This window comes from Epinephelus fuscoguttatus, linkage group LG2, assembly GCF_011397635.1.
Source record: "Epinephelus fuscoguttatus linkage group LG2, E.fuscoguttatus.final_Chr_v1".
NCBI lineage: Eukaryota > Metazoa > Chordata > Actinopteri > Perciformes > Serranidae > Epinephelus > Epinephelus fuscoguttatus.
Genome location: NC_064753.1, coordinates 42,227,994 through 42,244,416, shown reverse-complemented (window position 1 = coordinate 42,244,416; position 16,423 = coordinate 42,227,994). Strand labels below are relative to the sequence as shown.

The 16,423-nt window shown below is 40.3% G+C and overlaps 2 protein-coding genes across 3 annotated transcripts; both read right to left on the bottom strand.

Annotated features, from left to right (window-relative positions):
• Nucleotides 1-5,830: 5,830 nt before the first annotated feature.
• On the bottom strand, nucleotides 5,831-9,304 carry LOC125900510 (hatching enzyme 1.2-like). The gene is made up of 9 exons (XM_049595556.1): nucleotides 8,446-9,304; nucleotides 8,016-8,019; nucleotides 7,840-7,911; nucleotides 7,566-7,721; nucleotides 6,989-7,109; nucleotides 6,723-6,901; nucleotides 6,276-6,357; nucleotides 6,041-6,165; nucleotides 5,831-5,939 (listed from the first exon to the last, which is right to left on the bottom strand). Coding segments are annotated over exons 1-9 (846 nt in total). The 5' UTR covers nucleotides 8,551-9,304; the 3' UTR covers nucleotides 5,831-5,937.
• Nucleotides 9,305-10,340: 1,036 nt separating this feature from the next.
• Nucleotides 10,341-16,059, bottom strand: LOC125900442 (low choriolytic enzyme-like). Of its 2 annotated transcripts, none has more exons than XM_049595440.1 (10): nucleotides 15,917-16,059; nucleotides 15,742-15,772; nucleotides 15,581-15,646; nucleotides 15,164-15,316; nucleotides 13,075-13,192; nucleotides 12,809-12,987; nucleotides 12,395-12,476; nucleotides 11,545-11,669; nucleotides 11,228-11,289; nucleotides 10,341-10,622 (listed from the first exon to the last, which is right to left on the bottom strand). In XM_049595440.1, the coding sequence occupies exons 1-9, from the start codon at nucleotides 15,977-15,979 to the stop codon at nucleotides 11,234-11,236; spliced, it is 873 nt and encodes a 290-aa protein (XP_049451397.1). In that variant the 5' UTR covers nucleotides 15,980-16,059; the 3' UTR covers nucleotides 10,341-10,622; nucleotides 11,228-11,233. The 2 variants fall into 2 exon arrangements, with proteins under 2 accessions (XP_049451397.1, XP_049451388.1); XM_049595431.1 differs by having other exon boundaries at nucleotides 10,341-10,603.
• Nucleotides 16,060-16,423: the final 364 nt, after the last annotated feature.

Below are 16,423 nucleotides of genomic sequence, written 5' to 3'. Positions count from 1 at the left end.
AAGTCTGGCTCACAGTCGTTCCTCTTCTTCACACAGGTGTTGAATGTTACAGAATCCAAGAGTGGCCGTGCTTGCAATAATCTTTTTTAATGCTGTTATCTTGAGATAACAAAGTTTGTTTTCTCATAACAGCAGTTATTTATATCAATTCTTGAGAAATAGGGTTTACAAAGTAGGCTTTACTGAGAGGTCAAGTTGAATGGGCGGTCCCTCTACCAAAGCAAATCAGTGTTACATCATCAATTTGACTTTATTACTTGCCAAAACATACATTCATGAATCAAACTTTTCCGCTCATAAACCGTCCTTTTCAGTTATTGAATCTGAACTCAAACATTAAGTCAATTCTATTCTCAAAAAATAAGAAAGCTACTAAAACACTGAACCTGTGCGCCCTGTACATAATCTCATGACCTGATATATAAGATTTCTGTCATTTCTGGATATAATTTTATAACATCTGTATTGTTTTTATGCTATTTATTAACTGATTAATTGATTTATTCATTTTAAGTTGAATGGGTGGTCATTTCCTTGTAAAGGTGTCAGCCAATCATGGGAGCAGAAGAAGAGGAAAGGTCAGCAGCAATGGAGTTTGAGAGATAGCAACATGGAGAGGTCAAGCAGGGAAAGTTAGTAAAAAATAGTACTAAATAGTGATCTGACAGGACCCTCCTATGAGCACGGGAGCATACAGAGTGTGGGGCTTTTGTTTCGTGACTGTGTATGACTATAAAAGACGTTGCTACCAAGCCCGCTAACACCTAGCTAGCTAGTTTAGCATCTTTAGCCGTTAGCTAGCTTTGCAGTTTGAGTGAACCGTCGTTCGGCGGATCAAGAGGAGATATGTTACTTCCGGTTACACCTGAGTAGGGCCAAAACAACACTGGGGGAATCAGTAGTGGGACACCGTGATTTTTTATGTTTAGTCCGTTTTTCTTTTGGCACCGGACTTTGGATTTAACACTGTTTTTTGTTGTTGTGATGGACGCCATGATGTATCGGCCTGATGTACCTGGACAGGACGGGCCAGTGTGGTAAGTTACTCTGAGCTCCAACATTACACGCTACATATACTCTAAGTGATTGTGACAGTGAGAGCTTGGCAATATATCAATATATCTTTTTATGGGAGCACATATTATGTACCAACCCATTTAACTGATAACGATACTGATATTGAGATATCCACTTTCTTTACCAACCTAATTTTAGTGATCTGTAGTGGAATTAGCATCACATTATGTGTGCATATTCTTATTGTGATGGCCCATCAGCAGATGGAGACATGAAATACAATACCTTTCAATTGACATAACACTCATTCATTTTGCAAATAAAAAAAGCAGATTGGCCGATACCAATGACGTGCCGATATTGTCATACATCCCTAAGATTGTCTAAGATTTTGGATATCGTTATACACTCGGTGTTGTCTTTATTTGGTTATTAAGGCTGCATTATAGTAATGTGATGTAATTTTTGTACCGGACTGTTCCAGCTGTTCTATTTTTTGCTTTTACTCACACATAATATCCACTTTAGTGATGATTATTTATCAAATATTAGAGATGTACCGATACCTCTTTCTCCTTCCCGATACCGATTCCGATCCCTGAACCTTAGGTATCTGCCAATACTGAGTACCAATCTGATACCAGTGCGTAAAATAAAAATGGATGGGATATGAATTGTTGTATGTCTCAACTCTTAAAACTCTATGTAAAATATTAAGAAATAAATACATAATAGTAGAATGAATGCCATAAAACTTTTTTTTATTATTAGTATAATCCAGTGTTGACACAGATCAAGACACAGGTTAAAGTGCAGCCACACAATTTGGTGAAAAAGACATTTTAAAGGCTACAGTATAATGCTTTTTGAGCTCCATTTCGGTTTCGTTTGCCTGTAGCGTGCGTATGCGTAATGACGTGAGGCATTACGTGGTATTGGATTGCTCATAGGCTGTACTCGCCGATGCCCGATACCGCATTTTAGGCAGTATTGGAGGCATTTCCGATACTGGTATCGGCATCGGTACAACTCTATCAAATATGTCTTCGTGTAAGTATTTGTGAAAGCACCAGTAGCCAACCCTGCAATACTGTTGCATATCAATATGGAGGTATTTGATCAAAAATACCATGATAATTTACTTTGTGGGCCCAAGTGGTTTTTGTTTTTATAACACTACATGCAAAACAATTTCTCAATACACTGAAACTACAAACTTGCATTTTGGTGGCTGTAGACATTTTATCTTTGGTTGATGGCCCTCTCATTGTTATATAGAAGCACAATAGAGTTAGTTCTTTTCTGCTTTCTTGTTCTGGTGGTTATCAGGGCGTAGGCAAATTCTGGGCCCTATGCAGAAGCAGTCTACTCTGCTCCCCCTACCCTTCGTCCTTTGGTCCTTTGATGTACATGTGGGCCTCTGGTGGAGGACTCAAGCTTGAGGAAGACACACGACCACCACACCCTCATGGGGGTGGGGTAAAACGGGATTTTTATATATATATATATGTTATAAAGGCAGTTTGCATTCTTTCTCTTTCCTCCTTATTCTCTTTTTTGAAACCTTGATTTCCCTTTCTTGAGGAAAGACATGACGGTGTCTTGGTGCAGCAAAAAGTATGATTTAAAGTAGGGAGCTTTTGGGTTTATTTCTTATAAATTAGATGAATTATATTAAATTACTTTAATATCATTACATGGTCCTTATCAATAGAGTTTGTCCAGTTGGTATTATATAAGATCACATTGAAAGAAAATATATATCAAATACTATTCATACATAAAAAACTATACTAATGATATCCACAGTTTCTAATAGGGGTTGCACTGGGGACATGTAGGGAACATCAGTGTTTCTAAAAACCTCCTATTGTCTGTATTCATGTATATTGTCCCCAGCAGAAACTTCACTGTGTCCTCCCCAATGCTTAAATGTTGTGTTGTAGATCTGACAGTCTGAGCTTGAAACATCTGTCACATAAAACACACTCCTCTGTCCTTATCAGTGTGGGACATTCAACACACTGTTGGCAATATAAACCCGCCCACAGCAGTCAACTGTGACAAGGCCACTATATGTAGCCAATGTGTGGTGGGGAACGTTCATTCCATCCACAGCTAATGTGATGATATATCAACATTTATCCCAATGTATTGATATAAATTGTGCTTCCTGTAATGACTCTAAGAATTAACCACTTTCAAAATGCAGCCTGATTTTAGTTGTAAGTCATTAAAACATACAAACACAGCCTGGAGAGTGGAAACAGGGGAAAACAGCGAGCCTGATACTGTCCAAAATTTAAAAATGCGCCTACCGACACCTCTGAAGCGCACTCATTTATATGTTTACCTCATTTGTGTGCTTGAATCTCACTGACTCCAAGAAGCTGCACACAGTGACTGCAAAAATAGTTACAGCATGTAGTTGTGCCCACCCTAAAACGCCAAATGATTGTGATCAGCTGGATTTTTCTGTAACTCTGAACTGTGTGTGTGTTTGAAACTTTAATGACACATACAGTGTGGGAATTTTGAGCACAACTTGTATTTATTTTTAAATTTTTTAAGCACTTACAAATCTTTTTTACACATTCTCACACATTTTTTTTCTCACATTTATAAAGTATTTTTTACAGCTATTGTTTTGCAAGCTTTAAAACTTGCACACAATTAGATGTTCTTGTACACAATCCCAACTCTCCAAATGTTCTTGGCTCCATAGTCACTGTGAGTATTGTAATTTGTGACTGTGTCCACTGGAGGGCAGTGCTCATTTCTGAATGTGTCCATGCTGAAGTTTTCAGCTAGTCCAGAGAGTCAGTCACTCCAGTAACAGAATAGTGATAATAAATGTAATTGTCATCATAGCACCTTCCACAGAAATAAAATTCACAAAGTGCTCCACAAAATACAATCAAACTGAGGACCCAAAAAGAAACACACCAAGAAAGAAGCACTACACAATTTAGGGTAGGACAAAGGCCATTTTCAAAGATGGGTATAGTGATACTTTAATATTGTTAGAAATACTGTTCAAGTTACATGTATTGTTAATATTAACGTGAAAGCATTTTTACTGTTAAACTGATAAAGACTGAAACCTTTCTGTGTCATCATGAGGATAGTGACGCCCTCCAGTGGAGGCTGTCAATAACTACAACTCTCTACACAGAGCACTGATAATACTGTTGATATCAGTACCCAGATTAATACACATTTAGTTTCTTACTTTAGCACTAATATAAATGAACATGATCATGACACTACAAAAATATGTCTGACCAAATTTTGTATTAATCTGCTATAGTGGTTTCAGTAGTTACCTGCTGAAATTGGAAGCATAAAGAAATACTACCTTATAGTAAGTCATTGTAACACTGTGCAACATATTTAAACCAATATATGTCTGATAGCATTACTTTTATTAGTATTAGAATGTTCAAAGCACTGATATCCTGAGTGAACAGAACTTAAATCAATAACAGAAAGATGGTAATAGTTTCAATAATATTCTTTATCAATATTGTAGTTTTTTATTGTAAAAACACATTTCTTCTAAAAATGTCAGCAAGCCTGATAATTGACCTTTCACTAAGTCTCGCCTCCGAACACAGACTGACCAATCATAATGTAGCATCGGGCCGGCTCAGACCAGGGTCCAACAACAACACAGCTGTGCTCCATTGACTCTAATGAAGTCGTTTCAGATTTCTTTGATTTTCAGGCTGGTTTTGTGGATTTGGATCTAAATGTTGTGCCTGGGGCACGACGTGTATTAATGATACTCGTTACCTGGAGAGGTTGGAAAAAGATATACATTTCTTCCCTGTTCCAAAACCAAAATCAAACCCTGAAAAGTGTAGGGTTAGCTAGCTAGCTACTGAAAATATAGCCTACTGAATGCATACACATGCTGCTTTTTTTTTTTTAATGATTATAACAGTGAAACAAAGAGCGACCCTGCTGTACAGGAACCAGTGAAGGGAAACGAGGTCGGGGTGCTGTCAGCAGCATGGGGGTGAATCCAAACACCGTTCATCTGCACACACTGCGATGCCACACAGCTGGTTCAATATGAGCAAAGTTTCCCTTTATATTCATTGTCTTGTGTGGCGATCAGCAGTGATGTGGTGGTTCACTTTTACACTGTGATCTGTAGCCTATAGTTCGGCTTTAGCTTCTAACTATCTTTGTCTTTTTAACCTGTTGTTGCTGCTGAGTCAGTTTGACATCCTGGATATATCCTTCAAACACAGACTGTAGACCCCTCTGTCTGCTTCTCTCTGGAATCACTCTTTCATTTGTCCAAAAACATGATAATATTTCTTTAGGGAGTGCAGTTAGTGACAGTGTGGGTACCATGCTTACTCTGACAGCTTGTCGGACCATTACAAAACGGCGGGGCTTAGCGAGAGGTCAATTCAAGTATTTTTTTTATAGGAAATGTGGTGATATGGAGAGGGACAGCTACTGACAAAACCAGTCTGTAACTTTAAAGATATTTCACCTCCCCAATACCTAAAAGAAAGTTGTAGTCCATGTGTAAAAGTAATAGTAATCTACTGTAGATCTATATACTCAGAAAATGTAGGTTAATAAATTTACCAACACATAAGACAAAGTTACACAATATTCAGCATTCATCTGCATTTGCTTAATGAAACTACCAGATTCCCAGAAACTATAAATTTTTGTATGAGGTTTGTTTGAGCAGAAGATTTTCACACTGTTATTCAGTCATGTATGGAGCTTTCAAAGTGGCTTGAGAAGGGAATGAGTCAGGGAAATCATTTTTTTATTTCACTCAGAGTAACTTTATAGTTTGATCATGACTGGTGTGCTGATGAGTTGAAGTCCGCAGCTTCTGTTGTTCAGTCTTCCCTCTGATCTGTCTGTCAACACATCTGAACGGGCTTCCTCTGTAACAGTGATCAGCACACAGGTGGGTTAGGTCAAACTGAGTGTAACAGGCAGCATGTGTGTGTGTATATATTCATAATATGCTCATGTGGACACTCACAGCAGCCGTAGAGCGTGTTAAGCCTGGCGATGTCGTTGCGACTCATCTCCTTAGCGTTACCAAAGGACACGTTGTTGTTAGGGATGGGGAGCATGGTGGGCTGGTTGTTCTTGGAGAAGGCGTACCTGCAAGAGGACACACAGCAGTTAGGCTGAACCACAGCACTTCCTGCACGCACAACACACACACGTATGACGACACAGAGCAGGGCTGAAGTGAAGCCAGTTGTTCTCACTTGTGGTACTGCATGACAGAGTTGTAATCGTAGGGAGTGCCCTGGTTCAGGGTGGCGATCTTCCTGAAGTTGTGCTCCATTCCTAAAAACAAAAACAAGAATAGCATTAGTTTAAAGTGACATTTGTTTGCTTTGAATTCACTTTGACTCTGGACATAAAAGAGTCCAGCTGCTGGAGAAAATCCAGTCTACATCTAATGGTTTTATATTTGGAAAACTGCAGTCACACAATGAGCTTCTGTTTTGTCTGATACAATCTTGTCTGTCCGTAAGGTTGTATGTTCAGTGTTTTTGTTCATAAGGTTTATTCATTAAATATTAAACTTCAGGTCTGCATGTTTTTAGGAAAACAAATCATATCAGTGTCTCTTATCTGAATAGACTCGTCTACACTTTCCTGGGTCTCCTCTCTAACACTCCACTCTGAATAATAAACAGCTCCATTACCAGACTGAACGTTCTGCAGCAGGACTTTGATGTGGTTGTCCCTGTCACTGCGGGTCTGTTCGTGGTTGAAGCCCAGAGCGTGGAGCAGCTCGTGCTGGACGGTTCCATGGTAGAGGCATCCACGACGGGCCAGAGACACCACCTGCTTACCACCACGACGGCCGACGTAGGAGTAGCAGCTGGACAGGATCAGAGACGAGTTGAAGAACACAGAAGTCTGAGAAAAGCTTCCGACTCAAACTCACTGTGTAACATCTCTCTCTTACCCGTCCTTGGACTCGATGCTCAGCCAGTCGCGGTCGCTGCTCCTGCTGGGCCTGAAGCGGATGCAGGAGAAGGAAGAGAAGGACTCCAGTCCACGGGTGATGATGGCCTTCTCACGGGAGGCTGGCAGGACCACACCACACAACAGTTAGCTTTTTACCAACACGCGGCACAAGGAAAACTGATGTTAGAGGAGTTTCTGACAGCTTCTGTAACTTGTGTTGTTGCAAATGACTGATGAGTGAAAGCGTCTTGACTGACTCAGTGGTTTGTAATTAATTGGTTGAGTGAATCCTGACTGTGTTGGATTTGACCTTTTGCTGACTGTTGTTTTTGTCTTACATCTGTTTCAACTTTAGTCATTCATGTTGTGACTCAGGGGACCTGACTGCTGCTATTAATGAGTTTATTATCATCAGTGAGCATCAAACAGGCCCCTGTCTGTTAGATTCTGGTGTATGAACAGTTAGCTCTCTGGTCACTCTCACTCTCGAACCTTTTGCTGCTACAACCGGCTGCATTAAAAATGAAGCTACTGTATATGGACAGAGCATATTTGGACCTCTGTGTGACACTTACAGAAGTGACTGGCGATGTAATAAGGAATGTAGACCTTTCCGTCAGTGTATTTGCCCCACTTGCAGCCACGGCTGGTGCAGGGGTCGGCGTTTCTCTCGGTCTCGCTGTCGATGACGATGTCTCCCTCAGTCAGGATGGGACCATCATCAGAACGGACTGAAACACATCACACAGCAACTCAGAAACCAGCTGAACTGCTACTAATAGAAGAGACAATAGTGACATATCAGCAGTTTTCATGGGAGACATGGTGACTGCAGCAGCTCACACTCACGCAGATTACTGTTGGCTCTCTCCAGAAGTTCAGAGACAGACAGATCCCCTAAGTCCTCCTCTGCAATCTCCTCTGCACAGTGACATCGACACAATTTCACTTTGTGTGAAAATAAACTTGTTACAATACTGTGCACGTCAGTACATCAGGTCTGACTGTTAGAATACATTACATACCTGCCTGCAGGTTCAGCGTGGGATTGGAGGAGGGAAAACAAACATATCAGAAACAGAGAGAAAAACATGAGTTAAAATTACAGCTAAAAGTTAACACAAGAACTTTCTGGCCAGTTAGCCAAATACTGTGTCTCAAAGTGGGACGTTCATATTCAAACTGTTATATAAGGGAGTTACAAGACACATGTTCATTATCAAAATACTGCTAAAATAAAGCATAAAAACTTAATTAAAATAAAAAATTAATGTAAATGTGAAGAAGTTGAGCAGCTTCATATGTGAGACAGGAGTCGTTTCCTGTTTGACTGTGGCAGTTGAGGCTTAACAGGTATTTTATAACATCTGGAAGTGCCACATGATGCAACATGGCGAATGTCCAGTAATCATTCTGCCTCCACTGGCAACTGTTTCTCTTCCACTATGATCCTACCTCATTGTCAGCCCAACAGCAGGCAGACAGCAGCAGCAGAGCCAGAGCTGAGAACCTGAAAACAGACATGCGAGCCATACCAGCAGATCTGCAGGACACAGACATGAATCAGCTTCCACTCAGAGGAAACACAGTGTTTGAACCCCCCAACAAAGACAGCTGAAAGAGCGTGCACACTTCTCCATCACACTGTGCTGCAGACATCTGCAGCTGAACTCACCTTGGATCCTCTGTGTGGACTTGTGCAGCCGAGGTTTCACTCCAGGTTTTTATATACGTTCAACTGCGTCAGTGAGCCCTAATATGGATTATCTGGGTACTAAGAAAGCCCAGAATCAGCTAAACTCACAGGCTTATCAGTCACATATGGTTTGAACACGTGTATAGACAGAAACATCTCAATACCACTGTGGGTGGGAAAAAGGACACTTGATGCCTTTACCACTATACAGGGACAGAAACATGTGGAAAAGTCACTGTTTCATGGCCTGTATTCATCTAACACTGGGTTGCTAAAAAGTGTGATGAGTGTCAGTTGACCTCTGCTGTCATCATGAACCCTTGAATGAAACCATATTTATGTACTATGATTACACAGGTGAAGTTGGAGTATGATGCCTCACACAAAAGCAGCACCTGTGCAGCGTAATGAAACACACCCTCCCAATTAAGATAGACAACATAAAAGGATCACTTTACAGTCTATTAAAAACCACTACAAATGGCCATATAGTTAAATAAACTCCTGTTATAACAAATGTATTTATTAAAGGTATTGTATGAGATAATAAAATCTTTTGCAGGATAGTATTTGTTATTTTGTTCACCCTACGTGTTCTCAATATCAAACTGAGACTCATTCCCACAGGTGGACATATGTGTATGTGCTGAGTCTGGCATTCAGACCAAGGCCATAAACAGGTTTATCATCTCCAGTATGTGCTACATTTTATCACCTGTGTGTGTTTATGAAGCAGCTTCACTGGGCTCTGTTCATGAAGGCCAACAATGTGAGTGTCCTGGAAGAATTATTGAATGTGAACATATGTATAAGTCATCACAAATAGTCATAACTCCAGGAACGTGCACGCATCTATGGTCATGGTTAGATATTTTTGGAGGCCTCGGAGTCCTTCACAGTCTGCATGCAGGCAGACAGTGAAGAGGTGAAGAGAACTCCAGGGTTTCTGAAGGTTAAGATATGGTAAGACGAGGACCTTGTGGATGCCTAGACTCCACTGTGTCCAAACTTTTTTTTAAAAAAAATAAGGGCCAAATAAGCGAGTGTGAAAATGCTTCTTGCATCAAGTATGTTGCTCAAAATAAAAATCCCATACAAATGAGACCGAGCGACTGTTTCATCTTTCAGTGAAAAAGTGTTCAATTTTCCACTGCTCCTGAAAGCAGCAGCCCTCGCTGTCAACTTAATGGTTCTTTGCTGTGGCCATGTCGGCCAGAGGGAAATGTCTGTCGTTAGATAACCGTTCATTTGCTTGTTTAATGTGTGTGTATGAAAACAAAATAGTTCCACTTGCTCAGGTCCTGCTTGGTTCATCTCTACGAACTGTGGCCAAAAAAATGCAAAGTGATCTTGCTTGATAAACCAGTATTGTGTGGTCGGCCACATGAAGTGTATTTTGAACAACAAGCCGTGGGTGTCAACTGAGACTCATTGAGTTTATTCTATTCACCGAAATGAACCAAGAGTGACCGAGAGTACAAGATTCTCTGCATCAGTGAGAATGACAGAAAGTGTGAATATTGCTGATCACCTGGTTCACACTGAGTTCTGCTTCTAGATGAAAGAATAAGCCTTGTTTTTATAGTCACACTTGTACAGCTTATTTCTTTTCAGGTCAAAGTGTGTTGCAAACAGACACAGGCTGAGGCTGAGATATGTGAATATGCATTTTTATTCATTATATGTATTCAATCAGACTCACAAGCAGTTATTCATCTACATGTACATATATCAGGATGCTTTTCATATCTCATTAGTACGCCGCAAAAGCTCATTTAATCAACTTGTTAATTTCAATCAATCAATCAATCAATCAATCCTATTAATAAATTTAATCACTTTCATTAAGCACAAGATGCGTTTCTGATTTTGCTTGTAGATAAAAAGATGCATCAATCAGCTTCATTTCCTCTTGATCTGTTGGAAAAAGAGGAGACTGTAAAAGAATATTAAATGAATATGAGGATGTGCACACACACACACACATACGCATACATACAGCACATACATAAAGTTTCGAAGTAACAGGTGTATTAACAGGTGTATTCCTAGTGCACGAAGCTATGTGAACTGGTCTCTGCCTGATTTTAAAGCTCTCATAAGAACAAGGATGAATTAATCTGTTGGGTCTTGTCATTGTGTGTAGGTGTTCTAATATGTTTTTTATTGCGTGGATGTTTCGCTGTTACTTTTTTGTATGCTGCTGTTTTGGCCGGGTCTCCCTTGAAAAAAGAGATCATTGATGTCAGAGGAACTTACCTGGTTAAAAATGGGTTAAATAAATAAAAAAATAAATATCATAGATCAATGTTTGACTTAGAGGAAACATGGCTGCACAAATGTACATTAATGTTTCCTGTCTGGATCAGTGACTATCTTACAGTGGCAAAATGTCACAAAACATTTAAAATAAAAAAAAAAAAATCAGTAAATTAAAGTTCCTAAAAATGAAAGTGATGGAAACTCTTCTCTACATCACACTGAGGATAGTGTGTACATAGCAATTTCCAAAAAAAACATCCAAACCCACGACCCACTTACTTTGATTCAGAGGACATCATTCTTCTGCTTGTGTTCAGGGTTGCTTCTGGAAGCAGCCGTATCTGACATGGATTAAAAAAGACGTCAAAGTCTGTAAATGCTGCTTGATTTCTTTATGGCACGGCTACAATGAACATAGTTTTTGATCTTCGTGTTCAGCCTGACTGAGCGGGAAGACAGTATGAGAGAGTACAGTTAGGAGACAGGTAGGGAGACAGGTGAAATGTTATGTAGCTCAGGAGAAATATACTGCAGGTATATGTAGAAACAAGTGGGAAGTTTAGGCAGGGAGGATTAGGTTTGAAAAAGGTACTTACTGCAGCGGTAAAGGCGGTTCACCCGAAGGATGTCAGTAGGACTCATCTGGGTGGCCCTACCAATGGCTACATTGGGGTTGGGGATGGGAACGATGGTTGGCTGCCTGTTCCTGGAGAAGGCGAACCTATGGTGCCAATACACAGCAGTGATGAGAGGTTTAAACTGTACACCTGTATTGTAGAGTGACCACTGACAGCTGAAGTATGGACAGTCTGCAAGCTTAAAGCTGCATTAAGAATCTTTTGGCCACTGAAAATCAAGCTGTAATCTGACATAGTATAACTTTTTTCAGTCGTTGCAGCTAGTGTGTTAGCAAACAATTGTGGATTCACACATCCAGCAGACACAGAGGGACATTATCATTTATTTGGAGTTGTGTTTGTGTCCACCTGATGAATGGAAATCCAAATTATAACGTATCAGGTATAAAAATAATCTGCAGATACTCAAGTTTAAAATGAGACCAAACTTTTCTTTGGATGTCAGTTTTCCACCATGGAAAAAACTGTGGCCTGCAGTAGACGGTATTGCATGATTTTTTTAGCCAGGCCAATTCACAGAAAATTTACGCCCCCTATTGGTCACTTAAGAAGCGTAAGGAGTCAGCAATCAATGACGATATGAAACAGTCAATTAAACAGGATATTCAACAACTGTGAATCACTGCAAGCATGAGAGGTCCTTGAGCAGAGAATCATACATGTGCACACGAAATGTTAGGCTGATTGGTCCAGTAGTTTGTGAGATCAGATGCGGACAGACATACACACTCACAAAAACACATGCACACACACACAAATGTAAACATGACCTTGAACTTTAAATTTGGTGAGTGAATTGAGACGCTACCTTCCATAGTGCATGACAGAGTTGTAGTCATAGGGAGTGCCAAGGTTCCTCGTTTGGATCCTCCTGAAATTGAACTCCATTCCTGCAAGGGATCACAAGTCTCTGTTTTATTACAGTTTGCCAGTCAAGAAAGAAATGTGTGATGAGTTTTATCTGCAGGAAACAACACTATTCCTGTACATATGGTTTCTCATTTTAGAGAGCGTGATAAGCACACAGTTCACATCCCCTGTCACTACCTACCTGTTAAAATGATATGATAATGTCAAGTTATGTTTCACATCTATTTATTTGTCCTTAAAAGTGATGAAGGTCAAGTTGTATGTGTAAGACCCTGTTTTAGTTGTTTATGTCTTCTGCGTCAGTATCACAAAGGTTCCATGTATATTCTACATAAAGAAAGTCTGGACGCACCACGAATGACGTTCTGCAGCAGGATGCGAACATTCTGGTCCCTGTCAGACCGGGTCTGCTCATGGTTGAAGCCCAGGGCGTGGAGCAGCTCATGTTGGATGATCTGCTGGAAAACACAGCCCTGGCGACTCAAAGACACTACCTGGCCATTACCCCGGCGGCCGACAAATGAAAAACACCTGAAAGAGAGAAGTAAATAACACTTTGACTCTTGAGTGCATTCAGGCATGCATGCATATGTGGTATGTGCATTGTGCGGTCTGTACCCTGAGCGAGACTGGATGTCCACAAAGTCTCTCTGTCTATTCAAAGGGGTGAAGCGGATGCAGGTGGACGCAGCAAATGACCGCAGGCCTCGGATAATGGTATCTCTCTCTCTTTGGGCTTGATAGTAAAAAAAAAATAAAAATAAAAAAAAAGCTGAACATTTATTATCAGTTTGTTGCATTCTTCATTTTTCTTTATGACTTTGCCATTACATGAAGCAAAATCACAGGGCTGACACATAGAGACAGACAACCATTCATGCTCACATGAATGTCCACTTTAGAGTCACCAATTAACCTGATGTGCATGTCCTTGGACTGTGGGAGGAAGCCGGAGTATCCGGAGAAAACCACTTTCGGTTTAGTTCCTCACAACTTGTTTTCATTAACAAAGAATTTTAAGTTGTTTTTGATATCGGACACATGTAGGATGTTTGTCTGAAAATATTACCCATGAAAGTAAAAAATCTCTAAGTAAAAGAGTGAAAAATGTTACAAATATGGCGACTCTCCCCTACTATTACAACAATAATAATTATTATTACTAATCCATACCCATTGGTAGCTTTGTCACCTTCTACCTATGCCAATGACCATGTCAGTGAGTAGAAAAACGTGGGACAGATAGAATGACACACTGACAGTTTCCATGATTATGTACAGCATACCATACCATGACTTAGTCATACCAAAAATTAGAAAAAAAAACAAGACATTGGTCCACAGGGGGAGCCACAGCGATCGGTCGCATTTTAGCCATTTTTAAGTATTTTTCTGTTGTTATAGCGCCACCCAGTTGCCAATTTGAGTTAAATTTCTCCAGTCACCTTGAGGCGTCCTGTTCTACATATCTACCAAGGTTAGTAAAAATCCATATCGCGGTTAGGCCTAGATAAGAAATTAGCTCTCTAGCGTCCCCATTGTGTTTGATGGGATCAATAATGGAGGGGTCCCCTCAGATTATGTGTGGTCATATGCCTACAAAGTTGCGTGGTGATGGGTGAAACCCTTGAGATGTTATACACCTTTATGTGATGAGCCACGCCCTCCGCAATATTCATTGCCTTATAGAAGCTCAGTTTTAGTTTTCCAACTTTTGCCAAGAGGGAACTTTAGATATTGGTCCCTAGATTATGTTCACCCAGTTTCATGCAGATCGGTCAAAGTTCCTAGGAAGAGATCCATTTGAAGTGTTTTTCAAAAAATTAAAAATGGTGGAAAATCTATATAAGCGGAAGTTATGGGTTCTTGAGGCAAATGTGTTCCTCATGAGGAGAGGCATCTCTGTGCAAAGTTTCATGTCTGTACGACATACGGGCATGAGATATGCCCATTCAAAGTTTGCAATTTCAATCGGTTGCTATAGCGCCCCCCTTTGGCCAATTGATGTAATATTGCTTCATTGGCATCCTCCCATGACCCTCTACCACTCTGCCAAATTTCACATGGATTGACCAAGTCAGTGAGGAGAAAAACGTGGAACAGACACACACACACACACAGACAGAGTTTTCATCATTATATTATTCTACTAGTGCCACTATTACTGGTACTGCTATTGTTCTTCAAATAGGTTAGTTGTCCTCTTCCTTTAATGACAAATATACAGCCAATCAAGGTAGCTGGGGCCATTGCACTAAAGCTATTACTACTAATGCTATTAGTGCTAAGCATCTCCTGTTATTGCTGAGACTACTATCCTACTTTGACAACTTCCACTGCTCTTACTGCTACTACCACTGCTAATACTATATTGTTACAAGTCCTAATATTTCTAGTACTACTGCCATTGCTTCTAATATTACTACATACTACTACTGCTACTACTATGCTGCTGCTATACCACTACCACTAAATCCACAATTGCCTTTATTACAGCTACTGCTACCTATTTAGTATAGAACAGTAATAGTGCTTCTACTGTAGCATACTGCTACCACACAATTACTCTACGACTAGATTATTTACTCCTACTACTAGCCTTGGAGTATTGCTGCTAAAATACATACAAAGTGAGCATGTTATGTTGGTGAATTATGAACACTAACAGTTTAAAGAACCAAATGAAAGCCCAGCCTTCAGTACTTACAGTACTGGTTGGAGATACGGTAGGGTACGTAGACGTTGCCATCGGTGGCTTTAGGCCACAGGCAGCCTCGTGCTGTGCAGGGATCGGCGTTCTGGAAACCGTCTGGCACTGCTATGTCTCCATACATCACCAGAGGATCGTCAAAGTTCTTGCCTGCAAAATGACACGAAGATACTCAAGTGTCCTTTTTTTCCTGGCACTGCATTTCATATTCTTGATCTTGCTGTGTTACAGGCAGGTCAAATCTGGGTCTGATACATCCTCTCCTTCCTCACTGATGGTTCTGTTAGCATCTGCTGTATACTTCCAGGTATGAACTGTAATACCAGCTTTGTATTTTTGTCCTACATTTAAGTTTATATTATCATAACTGTACATTTGCTGCTGAATGATAAGTTGCCATGGAGATGAACATACCAACATTAACATTGGCCTTCTCTAACAGCGTGGAGATACCGAGATCCTCATCCTCATTGTTGTTGCCTTTGGAACAGAAACAATTTGTTCATGCGTCAGTTACATGATGTACAACTATATATTTACAGGATTTTACGGTCTGAAAAGCAGCCGTGTCTCACCAGACGACTCGTCACCCTTTTCAGAAGAGTCCTGTAATACGACACAGAGTAAAAATTAAATTTGAGGCTATAAAATTTCAGATTGTATCACATTTCATTGCAAATTGTGGCATTGAAAAATGCATGTATTCATCCAGTTAGTGTCAGCTAATGTAAAGTGTGTGCTGATGCTTACCTGTATAGTAAAACTGTGCACGGAGCAGAGGAAGACACTGAGCACAGCAGCCTGGAGGATCATGGCTGGTTATCAGACGGCAGCAGCAGACTGAGACAAAGCCTGGGGAAACAGACGTGTTACAACTTATATAGGTGGCAGTCCCAAATCACTGTCATCCTATAAGGCATGCTGGTCACTAAACGTTGACAAATTCAGCTCAACTGGAACTGGCAGTTATTGCTTAAAGCGGATTGTGTAAGATGTGGGCTTTGTTTTGTTCTTTTCTTTCCTGTTTGCCCCTGGACCGGAACAGCTCACACATCTTAGTCAATGATATAGAAGAAAAAGGTCAAATTGATCAACTAAAGGCTAAACATTTATCTGCTTTGGGGCTAAAACATGTATTACTCTCAAGGTGATACTACTGTCTTTAGGAGGCTGCACCTTTTAAAGCTAGTGCAAAGGTAGTGATATCTTAGGAAAGGAAACAATCTGAGGCACGTATTGGTACCAACCATGTCAGCA

Coding starts and splice junctions, on each gene's coding strand:
- LOC125900442 (XM_049595440.1), bottom strand. CDS start 15,979: ATGATCCTCCAGGCTGCTGTGCTCAGTGTCTTCCTCTGCTCCGTGCAC. Junction 12,988..13,074: donor GACATCCAGTCTCGCTCAGG/GTACAGACCGCA, acceptor TCTCTCTTTCAG/GTGTTTTTCATTTGTCGGCC. Junction 11,670..12,394: donor TCTGTCATGCACTATGGAAG/GTAGCGTCTCAA, acceptor TTGGCACCATAG/GTTCGCCTTCTCCAGGAACA.
- LOC125900510 (XM_049595556.1), bottom strand. CDS start 8,550: ATGTCTGTGTCCTGCAGATCTGCTGGTATGGCTCGCATGTCTGTTTTC. Junction 7,110..7,565: donor TTACATCGCCAGTCACTTCT/GTAAGTGTCACA, acceptor TGGTCCTGCCAG/CCTCCCGTGAGAAGGCCATC. Junction 6,358..6,722: donor GCTGCAGAACGTTCAGTCTG/GTAATGGAGCTG, acceptor TTTTGTTTTTAG/GAATGGAGCACAACTTCAGG.